At 39.6% G+C, this 14397-nt stretch overlaps 1 protein-coding gene across 3 annotated transcripts in view; it reads right to left on the bottom strand.

Annotated features, from left to right (window-relative positions):
* LOC128617181 (uncharacterized) overlaps positions 1–14397 on the bottom strand; it is a 62698-nt gene that overhangs the window by 46491 nt on the left and 1810 nt on the right. For all 3 annotated transcript variants that reach the window (XR_008387531.1, XM_053640221.1, XM_053640220.1), the window contains exons 2-11: positions 8610–8954; positions 8145–8495; positions 6887–6991; positions 6690–6785; positions 4533–4625; positions 3945–4019; positions 3188–3304; positions 1479–1589; positions 971–1045; positions 261–353 (exon numbers count right to left, since the gene is read on the bottom strand). Coding sequence is in view for 2 of the 3 variants with exons in the window: in XM_053640221.1 (XP_053496196.1) it covers positions 261–353; positions 971–1045; positions 1479–1589; positions 3188–3304; positions 3945–4019; positions 4533–4625; positions 6690–6785; positions 6887–6991; positions 8145–8495; positions 8610–8954 (1461 nt within the window). In the remaining variant the exon portion in view is untranslated. The remainder of the gene's footprint in view (positions 1–260; positions 354–970; positions 1046–1478; positions 1590–3187; positions 3305–3944; positions 4020–4532; positions 4626–6689; positions 6786–6886; positions 6992–8144; positions 8496–8609; positions 8955–14397) is intronic.

Below are 14397 nucleotides of genomic sequence, written 5' to 3'. Positions count from 1 at the left end.
TAATGACGCGGACTGTTAATCTAATCATGTTCTAAAACATGTAAAACGGGAACATGACAGGAGTATTCTAAAAGCGACTCATGTAAACACCTTAATCACATTATTATCTTAATCAGAGTAAGGTCAATAATTAGATTACTGCTGTCCATGTAAACGTAGTCAATTATAACTTCTTTTGTACATGAAACCATGTGAGGACGATCCAGTGGAAAAGCATCTCCTCTACCAATAAACAGTACTGAAGCAGGACTGGTACTTACCTTTCACATTATCCGCAATGGCATAATGGACATAGATCGACCCTGATGCACTTAGAACCTCCAGGATCATCAATAATATACAGAGTAAAAAAACTGCAAAAACAAACGAGTGTTTTTACACACTTCACATGACACATCTCTCACTGGTCTTACTGAGGTTATTAAATCTGCTGCACGCTCCGTACCAGGATTTCTGTACCGCAGTGTTAGCGCAGTGCTAGCAAGCTACTTAACTGTTAATACAATACCCAAATCTGATGGAATATACCATCACAAGCATGATTTTATTCCTCACTAACATTATCAAGTTTTCCAGCCAGAGAGAAGTGAGAGAAGTTAAAACAAATTAAATTCAAACTAAATCTACAATCAATTAGAATTCAGTATATCATGCATTTTATACGAACACAAAAGTGAAATGTGTTTAGAATCATGTACATTTGTGAAAATAATACATTTATTAATGTAAACATTTGAATTCACTGTATTCCTGACCAACACACAAAGTCTGTATGTAAAAGTTTTTAGGAATGGAGTTGTGTAATCAGTTAACTGTTATCTACACATATAGAGTTTTAAATAATGTAATGTCTGTGGACTGAAGATAAAATAATATAGTTATGAACGCATATTACATCTAATGTAATGTTTGACTGGTAAACATAAATGATCTAAAATGAGTCAAATAAAGAATTATATAATGTACTTACACACACGCTTGCAATAATAATGAGAGATAAAACAAATCCATGCCAAAAATGGAATTAGTGCCAACGCCAGAAGTCCTGAGAAACAGAGAATGTTCATTACATTAATACAGCACTTTGTTTGAGAAGGTTCAGATTTAATCTGAAATTATTATTTGTGTCTGTAATTGTGCTGATGAAGATAATATGCTCCAGGCTCATCACATACACGACTAAAACTGAAATCTTGTGGGATGAGACTGATTTTAGGGTACTGTATGTAAGTGTTAGTAGGTCTGGACAATGAGGGAACAAAATATAGAGAATATGTTTAAATATTTAAAATATCTAGAATTTAAAAGCTTTAGTGTGTGAAATCAATTACATTACATCTACACATGCAGTCTGAATGTTTTATATTCTGTATATAATAGCTTTTAGGATAAGACGTGCTTGGGAAAATATAATAATACATTTAATGAAACGTACATGTCAATCAAATATAACATTACCTGCAAAAAGTGGTACTTACCTGGATGAAGTCTATATATATTTATAATAACACATATTCGTAGACAATTGCTGAGTTCTGTAATAATGTAACTTAAGCTTGCTCGTTTTTGTAGAGTCCTTCCACGGCACACTGTATTGGAAAATAGAGGATCATTAAAAGGTTATTTCAGAGGTCTGTAAGGCATTTTTAAAAGAACAATAAATAAAAACACATGAATGGTATTTATATTCCAGGTATTATGGCAACTACCCGAAACAAAAGGTAATATTACAGTTATACACCAGTGCTGTTATTCCAGTGTAAGGACCTGTGTAACTACGATGTGTTAATATGGAAATACAGCAAATTACAATATGCATTTACATGTGAATAATTACAGAACTGAATTATTCACTTGTTGTGAAAGATAAATAAAATACCATAAATAGTATAATGTTGTCCTCAACACCAGAACTGATTCAGTAGGATTGAGAAACAGAAAATCAGAGGCATTCACACAGATCAGTAGGTTCATCCTGTACAACATCAAGAAACTCTGACCCTACCTCACCGAACAGGCTACACAGATACTAGTCCAGGCTCTTGTTATCTCTAAACTGGACTACTGCAACTCACTACTCTCGGGTCTCCCAGCAGCTCCATCAAACCCCTTCAGATGATTCAGAATGCAACAGCACACCTCGTCTTAAACCAGCCCAAGAGAACCCATATCACACCCCTCTTCATCTCCCTCCATTGGCTTCCTGTAGCTGCCCGCATCAAGTTCAAGGCCTTGATACTGACCTACAAGACCTTGTCTGGAACAGCGCCCCCTACCTCAACTCTCTCCTGAAGGCTTACGTTCCCTCATGCAGTCTGTGATCAGTTGATGACCGACGTTTAGTAGTTCCTACTCAGTGTGTCTCAAGATCCCGTTCCAGAACCTTCACACTAACTGTTCCTCAGTGGTGGAATGAACTTCCAACCTCAATCCGGACCACAGAATCTCTCCATCTTCAAAAAACAGCTAAAGACCCACCTCTTCCCTCAACACCTAACCAACCCCTAAAATAATGATTATTTTTAAATTATACCTTATACCTCTACTCTGTGCACATTGCTTCTTCTGGAACTCAATTAAACATCTTGTACAGTAACTCTACTTGTACTGTTCTCTGCTTGATAGATCACTTGCTTGTATTTTCTCATTTGTAAGTCACTTTGGATAAAATCGTCTGTTAAATGAATAAATATAAATGTAAATGTAAACAGTTAATTAATGTCAAAATCTAAAGTTTTTTAAAGGAAATAAATACACAGAAATGTTCAACAGGACATCATCAGCAGGGAAGTTATTTTAGAAGTTATTTTAGAAGTTATTTTAGAATTATACACAGAGGCGTGTCTCAGTTATCCTCGATTTTGATCTTGAACTTACAGAAGTACTCTGAAGTGTCTATTAATAAATAAATCCTGATACCGGTTCACTATGTCATGGAATAAGAGTAATCAGTGTAGAAACTCTGTTGGGGAGGGAATATAGTAAGAAAAGCACAAACACAACCCTTTTTTCAGGAATAAAAGGGTGACTGATTAAGCCTGTGTGAAATTGTTTAAAACATGTAATAACATTTCTGGAATGTATCTGTACATTAATTCTATAATGTAGATCTGATGTACCTCTCTCTCTGTTCTTAAACACATTAAGAAATGTTTAATATAAAACTATAAATGCTTGAAATACTTACTAGTAGTGATAACATATAGAATATACAGAAGAGTCAGAAGTGGCCCCAGTAGCAGACATATCAGAAGAAACATTTTCCCTCCAGTGTCTACATTATACCAGACATCCACAACAATAGCTAGACAATAACACAAGCAAAAAATAATGTTAGTATATATTACACAAATACATACAGTGCTTTGTAAACAAAAATATGAAACACTTTGCTTAGAGAAATACAGAAGTAAGACATGTAAAGGAAATAAGTAATATAATATAATATAAAAAAAAATAAAATATTACAGTTTTGGATTTAGGGATTGTTCAAGCGGTAGATGTTATCACATCAACTGCAGCGAGAAGCCTTAATAATGAAGTTTAAAGTTTTACTCAGATGAAGTAAACTGCACTGGAGGAGAGCTGGAACAATTATAATCCAGTCACATATATAACAGCAGTCACATTCAAACAGCTCTGTCTCGTTCTTTTTTAATAGAGCACAATCAGACCTGTGCATTTAAAATGACTTCTCTACCCCAAGCAAGGGGTTAAACCAAAGTAATATCATTTTCCCAGATGTGACAAAAGATAATAGACCAAGACGCTGATACGGATAATTACCTCCTGACAATGACTTTAATTTGTGTCTTAGAAATTATAAAAATAGAGACTAATTCTTTTTTATCTTTTCCAAAGACTTTACTTTCTTCTCTTTTTACTTTACACAAGAGTGAAATAAGATCCTGCAGATGGTAATGGTGTAATGGTTTGATACTCACGTGAATAAACAACAACAGTTATCACTGCATATTGTAGTTGAATTGCCAAGCGGTTAATTATTTGGCGGGGATAACCTGCAATATAATGAGGACACAGTACGTACTGATTAGGCCAGTGTTTCATAAATCCCACATTATAACTCATTCCCAGTTTCAAAAAGCCTAACTAAAGTAATCCTGAACTGTGCATGAAATTCTAGGATGGGTCCAGGTGAGGGATGGAAAGTAAAAATAAATATTTAAATGACTTTATCAGACATGCAGACCTTTATACACACCTGCAGCTGATCCCGTGTCACATTAAACAGCCTCCAACAAAGTGCCAAATCTAACACTTTACAATTAAATGTAATGGCAGTGATACTCAAAAAGTCATTATTTCCTGCTCTGTTATGTAACATTACACAGTTTCTATAAAGAAAACTAGTTTAAAAACGATTTATTAAAGGATTATATCTAAAACGTGTTTACTGCGAATTTAAACTGCAAATGGATTATTCTTTCAGATTTGTAGCTATATATTTACATAATGCCAATAACTGAGAAGATCTCATAAGACCACTTATCCATGAGATCATCAATTCATACCTTCAAATGTTTTCAAGTGGAGAGCAATCCAAAGTAGAAAAAGGATCCGAACACCGTTCAGTGCTGAACAAGTTGCTGCTTCTGTCAAAAACCCTGGAGGAAAGATCGATGAATTAATGAATGTATCACAGCCAATAAAGAAACTGTTTATTAACCAACACCCCACTGAGTTTAATATGACACAATAGTGTCTCTTTATTGAATTACTATTACTGTCAATTATTCCATCCATGCATTTTCTGTACCCCTTATCCTACAGGGTCGCGGGAACCTGGAGCCTATCCCAGGGGTCATGGGGCACAAGGCGGGGTACATGCTGGACAGGGTGCCAATCCATCACAGGGCACACTCACACACACATTCATACACTACGGACATGACTGGACACGCCAATCAGCCTACCGTGCATGTCTTTGGACTGGGGAGGAAACCCCCACAGCACGGGGAGAACATGCAAACTCGAACCCGCAACCCTGGTGGAGGTGTAAGTTCAACGTGCTAACCACTTTATTTTTTAAAGATGTTAATGGCACCTCTGAATTAATTTCTTTCATGTCTCCTCTTTGGCAGTACAGCGGTGTGTTCTCTATCATAATACTGATGGAGATGGGGCGACAACAAGGGGTTGAATATCTTTAGGTCACAACCATATCCTCAGTTCTCTGGGGGCACGAGTGAGGTATCTTCACGTTGTCCCTCAGAAGCAATATTCCGTGACACCAGCCACCTGACACGTCAGTGATGTTTCGATAACTCTGGGGATGAATGTAGGATTAGATTCCAGTAAAACCTGAGCCTCGCCCCGTATAAATTGCATACATGATGGGTTTACCAGCATGGTTATCAGCGTGGATGTCACTAATGCACTTTGCTGAAGCCAGTTCCAGCAGCATCACCATATTCAAAGAAAGTGCTATAAGATCTAACTGATCCAGAGGATCGAACAGCGGTTCTGATAATACATCCAGCACCACAGACAAGTCCCGTGGAGTGAAAGCTTTAGACTGTAGTGGAGTCGAGGAGCCCTTTCATCAATCCTGTTCCCCAAAACTACATGGCATGCTTAAATGGCAGCCAGGTATTCCTTAATGCTGGACAGGGCTTTGCCCTTATCTAGCAGTTCCTGTAGGAACGGGACACTGGAAAGAAACTGAGCCTGAGGCTGTGCACCGCTCCTAAACCAGACGCCATTTGCAATTATAGACTGATCTCATAACCGATGCTCTCGTATTCTGAACGGTCATGATAACACTTTCAGGTAACCAGGCTGTGGTCAGATTGAACCTCTCACACACCAGGCCCAGAGCCAGACCTTCTGGATGAGGCTGAAGTATTTCCCAGTGAGCCTGAGTTAGGATATCTCTGCGTATAGGGAGGGGCCACAGGCGGCCACAGAGCAGTTGAATTATGTCCTCCAGTCACTGCGTCTCTGCTTCAAAATGAGCCTCATAGAATAGAAGCCAAAATGGCTTACCTCATGAGGTACCAGCCTTATCAGCCTGGCTTCTTTGTGCCACAATGGGGTTGAAGGACTTCTTAAGGACTTCTGAGTGGATGTTTGAAGTGATGACTGTGGCTTTGGGATCCGGTAGGCCGGTGGACAGGCTATAGACTGAACAAAAATCTGAAAAAGGTGTCTGGGAGGGAGCTGCTTGGGAGGCACAGTTTAAGCGATATGCATTGTGGCTACTACAGGTCTAAAAAGACCTTTGGAGGTCCACAGGCACATCCAGCAACTGCATCTTTTCTCTATGGGAGAGGATTGAGATGGTGAGTCATCACGCTCTCTTCTGAGAGACCAACAGGGTCATGGTTCTCCCAGATGCTTGAAGAACTACACATCTGTGAAGGCGCAGTCAGAGGTCTGTGACCACTCACACCTCATCTCACAGTGCTGGGCTGGCTGAGGTTGTCATTTCTTCCTCCAGTTCTTGGCAGCCATTTTCCCTGATGCTCTGGGCTTTGTGGCCTGTGCAGAAGGAATAAAAGGCTCTGTCGGCAGAACCACTCTGACCTCAATAGCGGTGAACAGATTTTCAGACAGAAGTTCTTCTGCGAGATGAGGTGCAGGTCACATTCACTGACCAAGCTGAGAACTTGCTCTGTGAACAGTTTATCTGAGCCACCAGCAACGCTTCTTGTCTAAGTGATACTTACCATCAGTAACACCCCAAAGGATGAAGACAATGACCATAGTAATATTAGGACAAATTACATGTCCCAATTGTATAGCTAGGGCTCTTCTGCTGTCATCTACAAACACAATAAAGAACATTTTGTATTAAGTTTACTTTATTAAGTTGAAATGTAACCTTACCAAACTTCCGAAGTGATAAAATGAAGGTCAGACTTACCATTATTTTTAAAAGATGTATAAGAGAAGTATCCTAGGATAAGTGATCCAATTACAAATCCCAGTGCACATAAAACAAAAATTCCAACCTGCATAGAGGAAAAACCTGCGTAGCACAAACACCAGAGTTATTAAAACATTATAACACTGTAATATCTGTGATGAAATAAAGAACAACTGGTGATATTATATAATAGTTCATCACATCAACTTACTAGTGGACCTGCTTCCCTAATAAATACATTTTCATATTACAGTTAAAATGCTTTTTAAAAAAATGATAAATAACAGTCATCATAGAGCAATCAATGGACATTTTAAGGGACTGATATCATCAAGAATAATGCGCTTACACATAGAGGATAGGTAGCACATGACCTCACAGATGCTGACGGTTGGCTAGCGTCTGTCATATCACAGTAAACCAGTGACTACATTTCCCATCCTGCACCGCGGCCCACAAACATGGCCGCCATGGACTGCAATTCCCAGAACATTCATTCATTCTAATCACGCACACCTGCATCCAATTCACACACTCAGAACCCCAGTATAAGGAGACCGCTTCTACACAATGACTTTGTGAAGTATTACGTTCAGCTGCCTAGTCTCTGTCGAATGTCCAAGCCTTATATCTTGTTTGCTTTCTGATCATCGACCTTTGTTTACTCTGTTGATTTCGATTCTCTGCCCTGCCTAGTTTCGCCCATTTGCCTGATCACCTGACCTCTGCCTGACCTCTGCCTGTCTTTGTTTATTGATTTCTGCCCAATCCTTTGGACTTTGTTTAATTAATCTGCCATACCTGCAATAGCTTCTGTCTCAGCCTCCATTACGTGACCACGTCACTGTGACTGACAGGGGAAAGTGTCATGGATATGCCGAAATAACCACTGGACTATGATTCCCATCAGCCACTGCACCACACATGATCCCATCACATGATTGTTTGCACCTGTTTTCATGTTTTGGTTCATTAGCACTTGTGTATATAGTCACGTTTTCCACAGCACTCAGTGTCTTGCGATTGTTTATGTTGTCATCTTATGGTTATGTTCCTTAGTCCTGACACGCGTTCGTAGTTCTTGTTCTGTCTGTCTGTTCTACTCCGTTTTCATTAAACTTTACTCTACACTTGTCTCCATTACATGACCCAGAGAGTGCACATGATTTTAGTCATGATAATCCACTTCCAGCGTATTTCAGCACTCAGCTCTGGTACATCTTTACATGATTTGTACATTAAAACAGTGACTTACCCAGCTGCTGCACTTCCACAGTTGTGTTATCTGAGAATGCCCCAGAGAATGCTAAACATGTATACAGCCCTTTATCGTCAGTTCGGACATCCTTCAGTCTCAATGAGAAGTTTCCTTTGTTTCTTTCTTCAGCGCTGAACATTTCCACTCTGTCCATGTATCTCTCATGGGACGAGTCTGTGTGGACCTCACCATGTTCATAGAGCAGCACTAAGATCTCTCCATCCATTTTCATCCATGAGACCTGTTCTATATTTTCTGCTGGGATATGTGAGTCTACAGAGCAATTCAGAGTGATATCTTCACCCGCATACGCAGATATGACGTGGGCTCCAGACACGATCAAACGCTCTGAAATGAGAATTGTTTACACTTTTGATTTTACATCAACAGAATTGACCTCCTTTTTAATTCATGTTTTTTTTTACAGAACATCAAGTGAATTAGGTGAAAAAATTTACCCACCAATCTCCTTTATTTCAATCAGAATTTCATCAGAGTTATGTTTTGTGTAAACAGCACACTTATAAACTCCTGCGTCTTCCCGGGTCACGTTCGTCAGGAAGAGAGAGAAGTTTCCCTGAGCGATCTCCTCAATGAAGAAATGAGCTCTTTCACGATAACTCGGGTTCTGAGAATCCGGATGACTCTCTCCGTCCTGCCACAAGTGCACTAGAGTTTCAGAGTCATTTCTTTTCCACTTTATTTCCAGTTCTTGCATTGGTAGAGGAGTCTCTACAAAGCAGGGCAGCATCACTGAGCCTCCCAGCTGGACAATGAGAGGATCAGACGGACCATGGACATGGAACCCTAAAGTGAATAAAAACACAGTTAACAGACGTTGACCTAACATTGTTTGTTCTTCCCAGGCAATGCCAGTTTCCTTCACCCTCACAAAAACATGCCACTGGGTAAATGAAAGTACAGTACTCCTCCCTACACAACCAAAAGTTCAGGGGGTGGAGTCAGACCTGATCCACCTGATTTTACCTGAGTTAGGAGTTAGTGTGGGTCCAATTTTAGCCCACTAACCTGTTACAGTCAAGTTATCCTCAAAAAAAACAATTCTTTCCTTACACATTGTGTCCCTTGTGTTTTATTTCTTATTTGATTTACTTCCAACATTAGGGTTAGGTGGTAGGGTTAGGGTTACTCTAAATTTCCCCTAGTTGTGAATGGGTAAATGTTTGTTATGCCCTGAGATGGACTGGAATAACCTGATTGAGACTTCTTAAAAGTAAGTAAGCTGTCTGTGTCTGGGAGTTCAAGACAGTAAAATTGGTTGTGTTCTCTGGGTAGGAGTGGTGACGTTACTCTCTTCTCTATCGTTCAGAGTGATATTAGCCCTGATCCACCTGGATAACAGCAATTCCTATGTGAGGATGCTATGTATTGATTGCATGTCAGCATTTAACACCGTCACTCCAGCTGAGCTGATAAATAAGCACACCCACCTTGGCATCAGTACCTCCCTCTGCAATAGGATAATGGACTTTCTCATAGACAGACCACAGTCTGTGAAGCTCGGCAATATGACTTTCTCCACCCTCACTCTGAGCACTGGTGTTCCACAGTGCTGTGTACCCAGCCCTCTCCTCTACTCCCAGTACACCCACGATTGGGTTCCTGCCTATGGTTATAAATAGGGATGCACCGAAATGAAAATTCTTGGCCGAATGCTGAACCTGTTTTTTAAACGTTTTTTTCCATTTATTTTGCCATTTTTTTCACCATTGCATAAATTAAATAGTCAAAATGTGCTTTTTACTATTTTGTCTTGCTTTTCAAAGAAAAAAATCAATTACAAAAACTACAATTTCAAAATATTTATTTAACACTGAACATTTTTTTCCATTCCAGCAGGCACAGGCTACCAACAAGGCACAATATAACTTTAAATAAATAAATGAGTAAAATAAAAATATTTTGATGTGGTCATCTTTGAGCCCCTTGAATAGCCGATGTTAGGCCTGTAACTGACTGCTGAAAGAATGGAACACTCTGTAGCCTACAACAAAAAACGTGCATTAAAAAGTGCATTGACAAGAGTGAAAAAATGGTTCTATTGGGTTCTATACGGCTGATTATATTGGGGATATATACCGCTCGCGTCCTTGTACACCTCGCCGAGTATTATAGTAGATATAGTAGAGTTAGATACGTTGTTAATGTTATGTTCCTTGATAGATTTAGTTAGTTTAAACTATAGATCAGTTCATTTAGTTCCCGCTGGTTTTTCTGCTCCCAGTCCATAGTACTAGTTCATGTTTCTTGTTTTGTGTTTTGACCCTGTTTTCTGTGACCGCGACTCTGATTCCTGCTTTGCCCCGTTTATGCCTGTTTGCCGATCGCCCGATAACCCTTTGCCTGTCTTGACTACGTTTTTTGGATTACGATTTGGATTTGTCTGCCTGCCCTTAAATAAATACGTTTTTACCTGCTTCCGTACTCTACTCCCTTACGTCTCGCGACGTGACAGAATACTCCGGAACAGAAACAAAACAAACCCACGTGTCCACAGTAAACACCCGAAGTGCACGTAGCTCGTACATGCCTGCGCCCCCTCATTGAGGTTGTGACATTCGCGCGTCTCACTCTGGTTGCTAGGCTATTTGCTCGCGTCATCAAACACGTCACTGTTCGGTCAAATTTATTCGGCCGAACACCGAAAATGATTTTTTTGCTATTTTCGGCCGAGTAATTTCGGTTGCCGAACATTCGGTACATCCCTAGTTATAACACCATAATCAAGTTTGCAGATGACAACACAGTGGTTGGCCTTATCAGCAAAGACAATAAAACAGCTTACAAGGTCCAGCACCTGGTGGAGTGGTACACCAATAACAACCTGGCTTTCAATACCCCAAAAAACCAAGAAACTTATTGTGGATTTACAACAGGCCACTAAAAGTCATGCACACACCTCTATTTACATAAATGGAGAACGCGTGACTAACTTCAAGCTCTTGGGAGTACACATCTCTGAGTATCTGACCTGGAGCATTAACTGCACTGTGTCACGATTTCCCCTCGCGCTAAGCACTGGAGCACGCAGATAAACCTGCCCTGCCGTTCACCACCTATTATGAGCAGGCAAACCACACTGACCTCCTCCCCAGAGCTCCAACCTGAGGCCCACGAGGTTGTCTCACCTGCCGAGCTCCAGCCGGTTGTCAACATGGCAACCTCATCTCCCGAGTTCCAGCATGAGCACGAGGTGGTCACACCTGTTGAACACTTGTCTGAGGTCAATGTGGCGACCTTAGCTCAGCTCCAGAGCCCCAGTCAGAGGTCAACGTGGTGATCTCCTCCCCAGAGCTCTGGCACGAGACCCACGAGTAGGGCTGCACAATTAATGGAATATCGATCGCGATTAGGATTTTGAAAACTCCGCTCATAGAAAACTCCGCTGTTTTCTCCACTCAGATCAAGCGCTTCCTAACTACAGCCAATCACATAGCGCGGTGCAGGGATGACGTCATTCTGTAGTACCAAAAGCCGGAAACGGAGTTAGGATTTTATCCCTCTAGCGGCCAGCTTCGCTTCGAGCTCCAGTGCTTGTGCGAGGGGAAATCATGACACTAGCATGATGCTAAATGGCACTACGGAGGTTGTCGAGGACTTTAAACGTCATCACGCAGAACTGGAAAAAACTCCACAGATAAACCCAGGTCTCTACAGTGCGACCATTTCACTCGCATTTGCGACTGAAAAGTATTTTGTGCGACTGTGAATAAATATTTATTCGCACCGGTGCAAGTGACATGTTCAGAGTTGTAGAATACAATCAGAATAAAAACTACAGGAAGTCCAAAATGCATCTACACCGAGTTACTTTCACACTGCTTTTCATCTCCTCAGTCAACCGAACAAGTGTGGAAATACTGCAGAAAAGCCATTATGATGAAAAGAGTAACTCTACATCATCGGTTTCTCTCAACTCTCTGAGCTCACAACCGCCATCTTTTATTGATCCCGCAAAATGACCTGAACTTTCACCTGCTCGTGTAGACACAGCGGCCTCGTGCGGCGTAAATTAATAATAATGCTAACGCTACAAGCTGGGTTTAATTCAAACTTCTTTATAAATAATAAAGAGTAGGAACTGTTCGGTCTGTACACATACAGTACACTGCAGCTCTCCTTCACTAACTCTAATTCACTTCACTTAAACTCACGGTTGCCAGATATCACTAGAAAATTCAACATCAGTGTCCATGTTTTGATTCAACCCCCCCCAAAACACACTATCATCAGCAGACATGGACACTGTACTGGGAAACCCATCTAAAACTGATAAACAAACAAAAATAAAGCTACTAAAATGTAAAGACAGAAAATGTGCTTAGTTATAAATAAATCATTTAATATAAAAAATAGATATTATAATAACTTCATAAAATATAAATAAAATGAGAAATGAAATAATGTTTAATTACTATGGGTTGCATTTAATATCAATCCGACATCAATCTTAGTTCGCTATTTCCTTAGAAGGCTATTAGCCTTTTTCCTATTATATGGATAATATATGGATCATTTTTGTGTTAGTCTACTTTTAATTAGGACTCTTTATTGTTTTTATGATATTTAAAAATAAATATTTTATGCTGTTTATTTATTAATTAACCAACAGTATTTCTCATTGCTATTATTTTAACTCAATTAACAGTGACCATGAGCAGAGAGCTTACATTTAACTGTTTATGACAAACCTCCTGATTAAAGCTTAAACAAAAAAAGATTGGTATCTGGATCGGTATCGGCTGAAAAATCCTGATCGGAGCGTCAGTAATGAGCACCATTAAATTAAAGCGCTTTGCATCTGACGGGTAAATGAACTCACCCAATCACATCCTATATGAGATTATTCAGATATCTACACAATACACACAGAGCGGTTCGAGAACTGACTCCAGCCCAGAACCATGACAGTGGAAATGTCTAATAGTGTAGCTTTAAATATATTTAAGAGGAGCAGACTTCAAACACTGAACATTGAGGTTTATTGTATTTGTTTACAAGGTGAACAGGTTAACGGTTGATTTTTTACACACAGTCTGTAAAATGAACTGAAAATATTAGATTTAGTTTATCAGAAGGTAAATTAATGTGTCATGGCTCACACTATGTTCCTAAATTCTGTCATAATTGACCAGCTTAAGTTTTCTCATGCCTACCTGTGTGTTATATTGTGGCATGAGAAAACTTAATAAATGTGAAAGTGCAATAAAAATATGCTGTCACTAAAATCAATTAATCCATCCATCCACCCATCCATCTTCAACCGCTTATTCCTTTTCAGGGTCACGGGGAACAATCACATACACACACTACGGACACTTTAGACACGCCAATCAGCCTACCATGCATGTCTTTGGACTGGGGGAGGAAACCGGAGTACCCGGAGGAAACCCCCGAAGCATGGGGAGAACATGCAAACTCCACACACACAGAGCCACGGGAATCGAACCCCGCCCCTGGCAGTGTGAGGCGAACGTGCTAACCACTAAGCCACCGTGCGCCCTAAAATCAATTAATAATCCTGATAAATAATCGAGATCTCAATATTGATAAAAATAATCGAGATTATCATTTTGGCCATAATCGTGCAGCCCTACCCACGAGGTTGTCTCATCTCCAGAGCTCCAATCTCCAGAAAACCAATCACTGATCACCGTTGTTTCTTAAAACCAAACCCTGATCACCGCTGTTTACAAAGACCAATTACTGTTCATCTTTTTTCCATAAACTGATAGTTGGTGATATTTACAGTAATAAAAATGAGAAAAGTAATTTCATGCATAAACGTTATTCCTCATGTCTATTTCCAGACTCTTCATTGCCATGGCTTCATTTTTTTCTGTATTCTTAAATGAAATTCCTCCTTCATGTAACACATTTTAATATGCAAATGAGCATGACAATTCAATTCAATGTAAATTAGATACATCTAAGATACGTCTCGTAACTTCTAGAAACTCTTTGAGCCTTGTACCGTCTCTAAACGGAAGCACAGATACAGTTCCTCAACAACAAAAAAAAAAAAAACCCACTCTATGCATGAACCACACCCTCTATTGTGTTTTTTAACCAGTGCCACAATACTCACTAGTGTTGGATTTTAGTGATTCAGCAATTAGAAATTAATTCTGGTTGACTGGCAGTTTCACAGACGAACTATTTATTATTTTTTATAGTTTATAGTTTTATAGTCCCTCAATTCTGCATTTCTTTTTCCTGAGTTGAAGCA

Source organism: Ictalurus furcatus, chromosome 13 (genome assembly GCF_023375685.1).
Source record: "Ictalurus furcatus strain D&B chromosome 13, Billie_1.0, whole genome shotgun sequence".
In the NCBI taxonomy this organism is placed as follows: domain Eukaryota; kingdom Metazoa; phylum Chordata; class Actinopteri; order Siluriformes; family Ictaluridae; genus Ictalurus; species Ictalurus furcatus.
The sequence above is the reverse complement of the archived record's forward strand: the minus strand, read 5'-3'. Positions and strand labels throughout refer to the sequence as shown.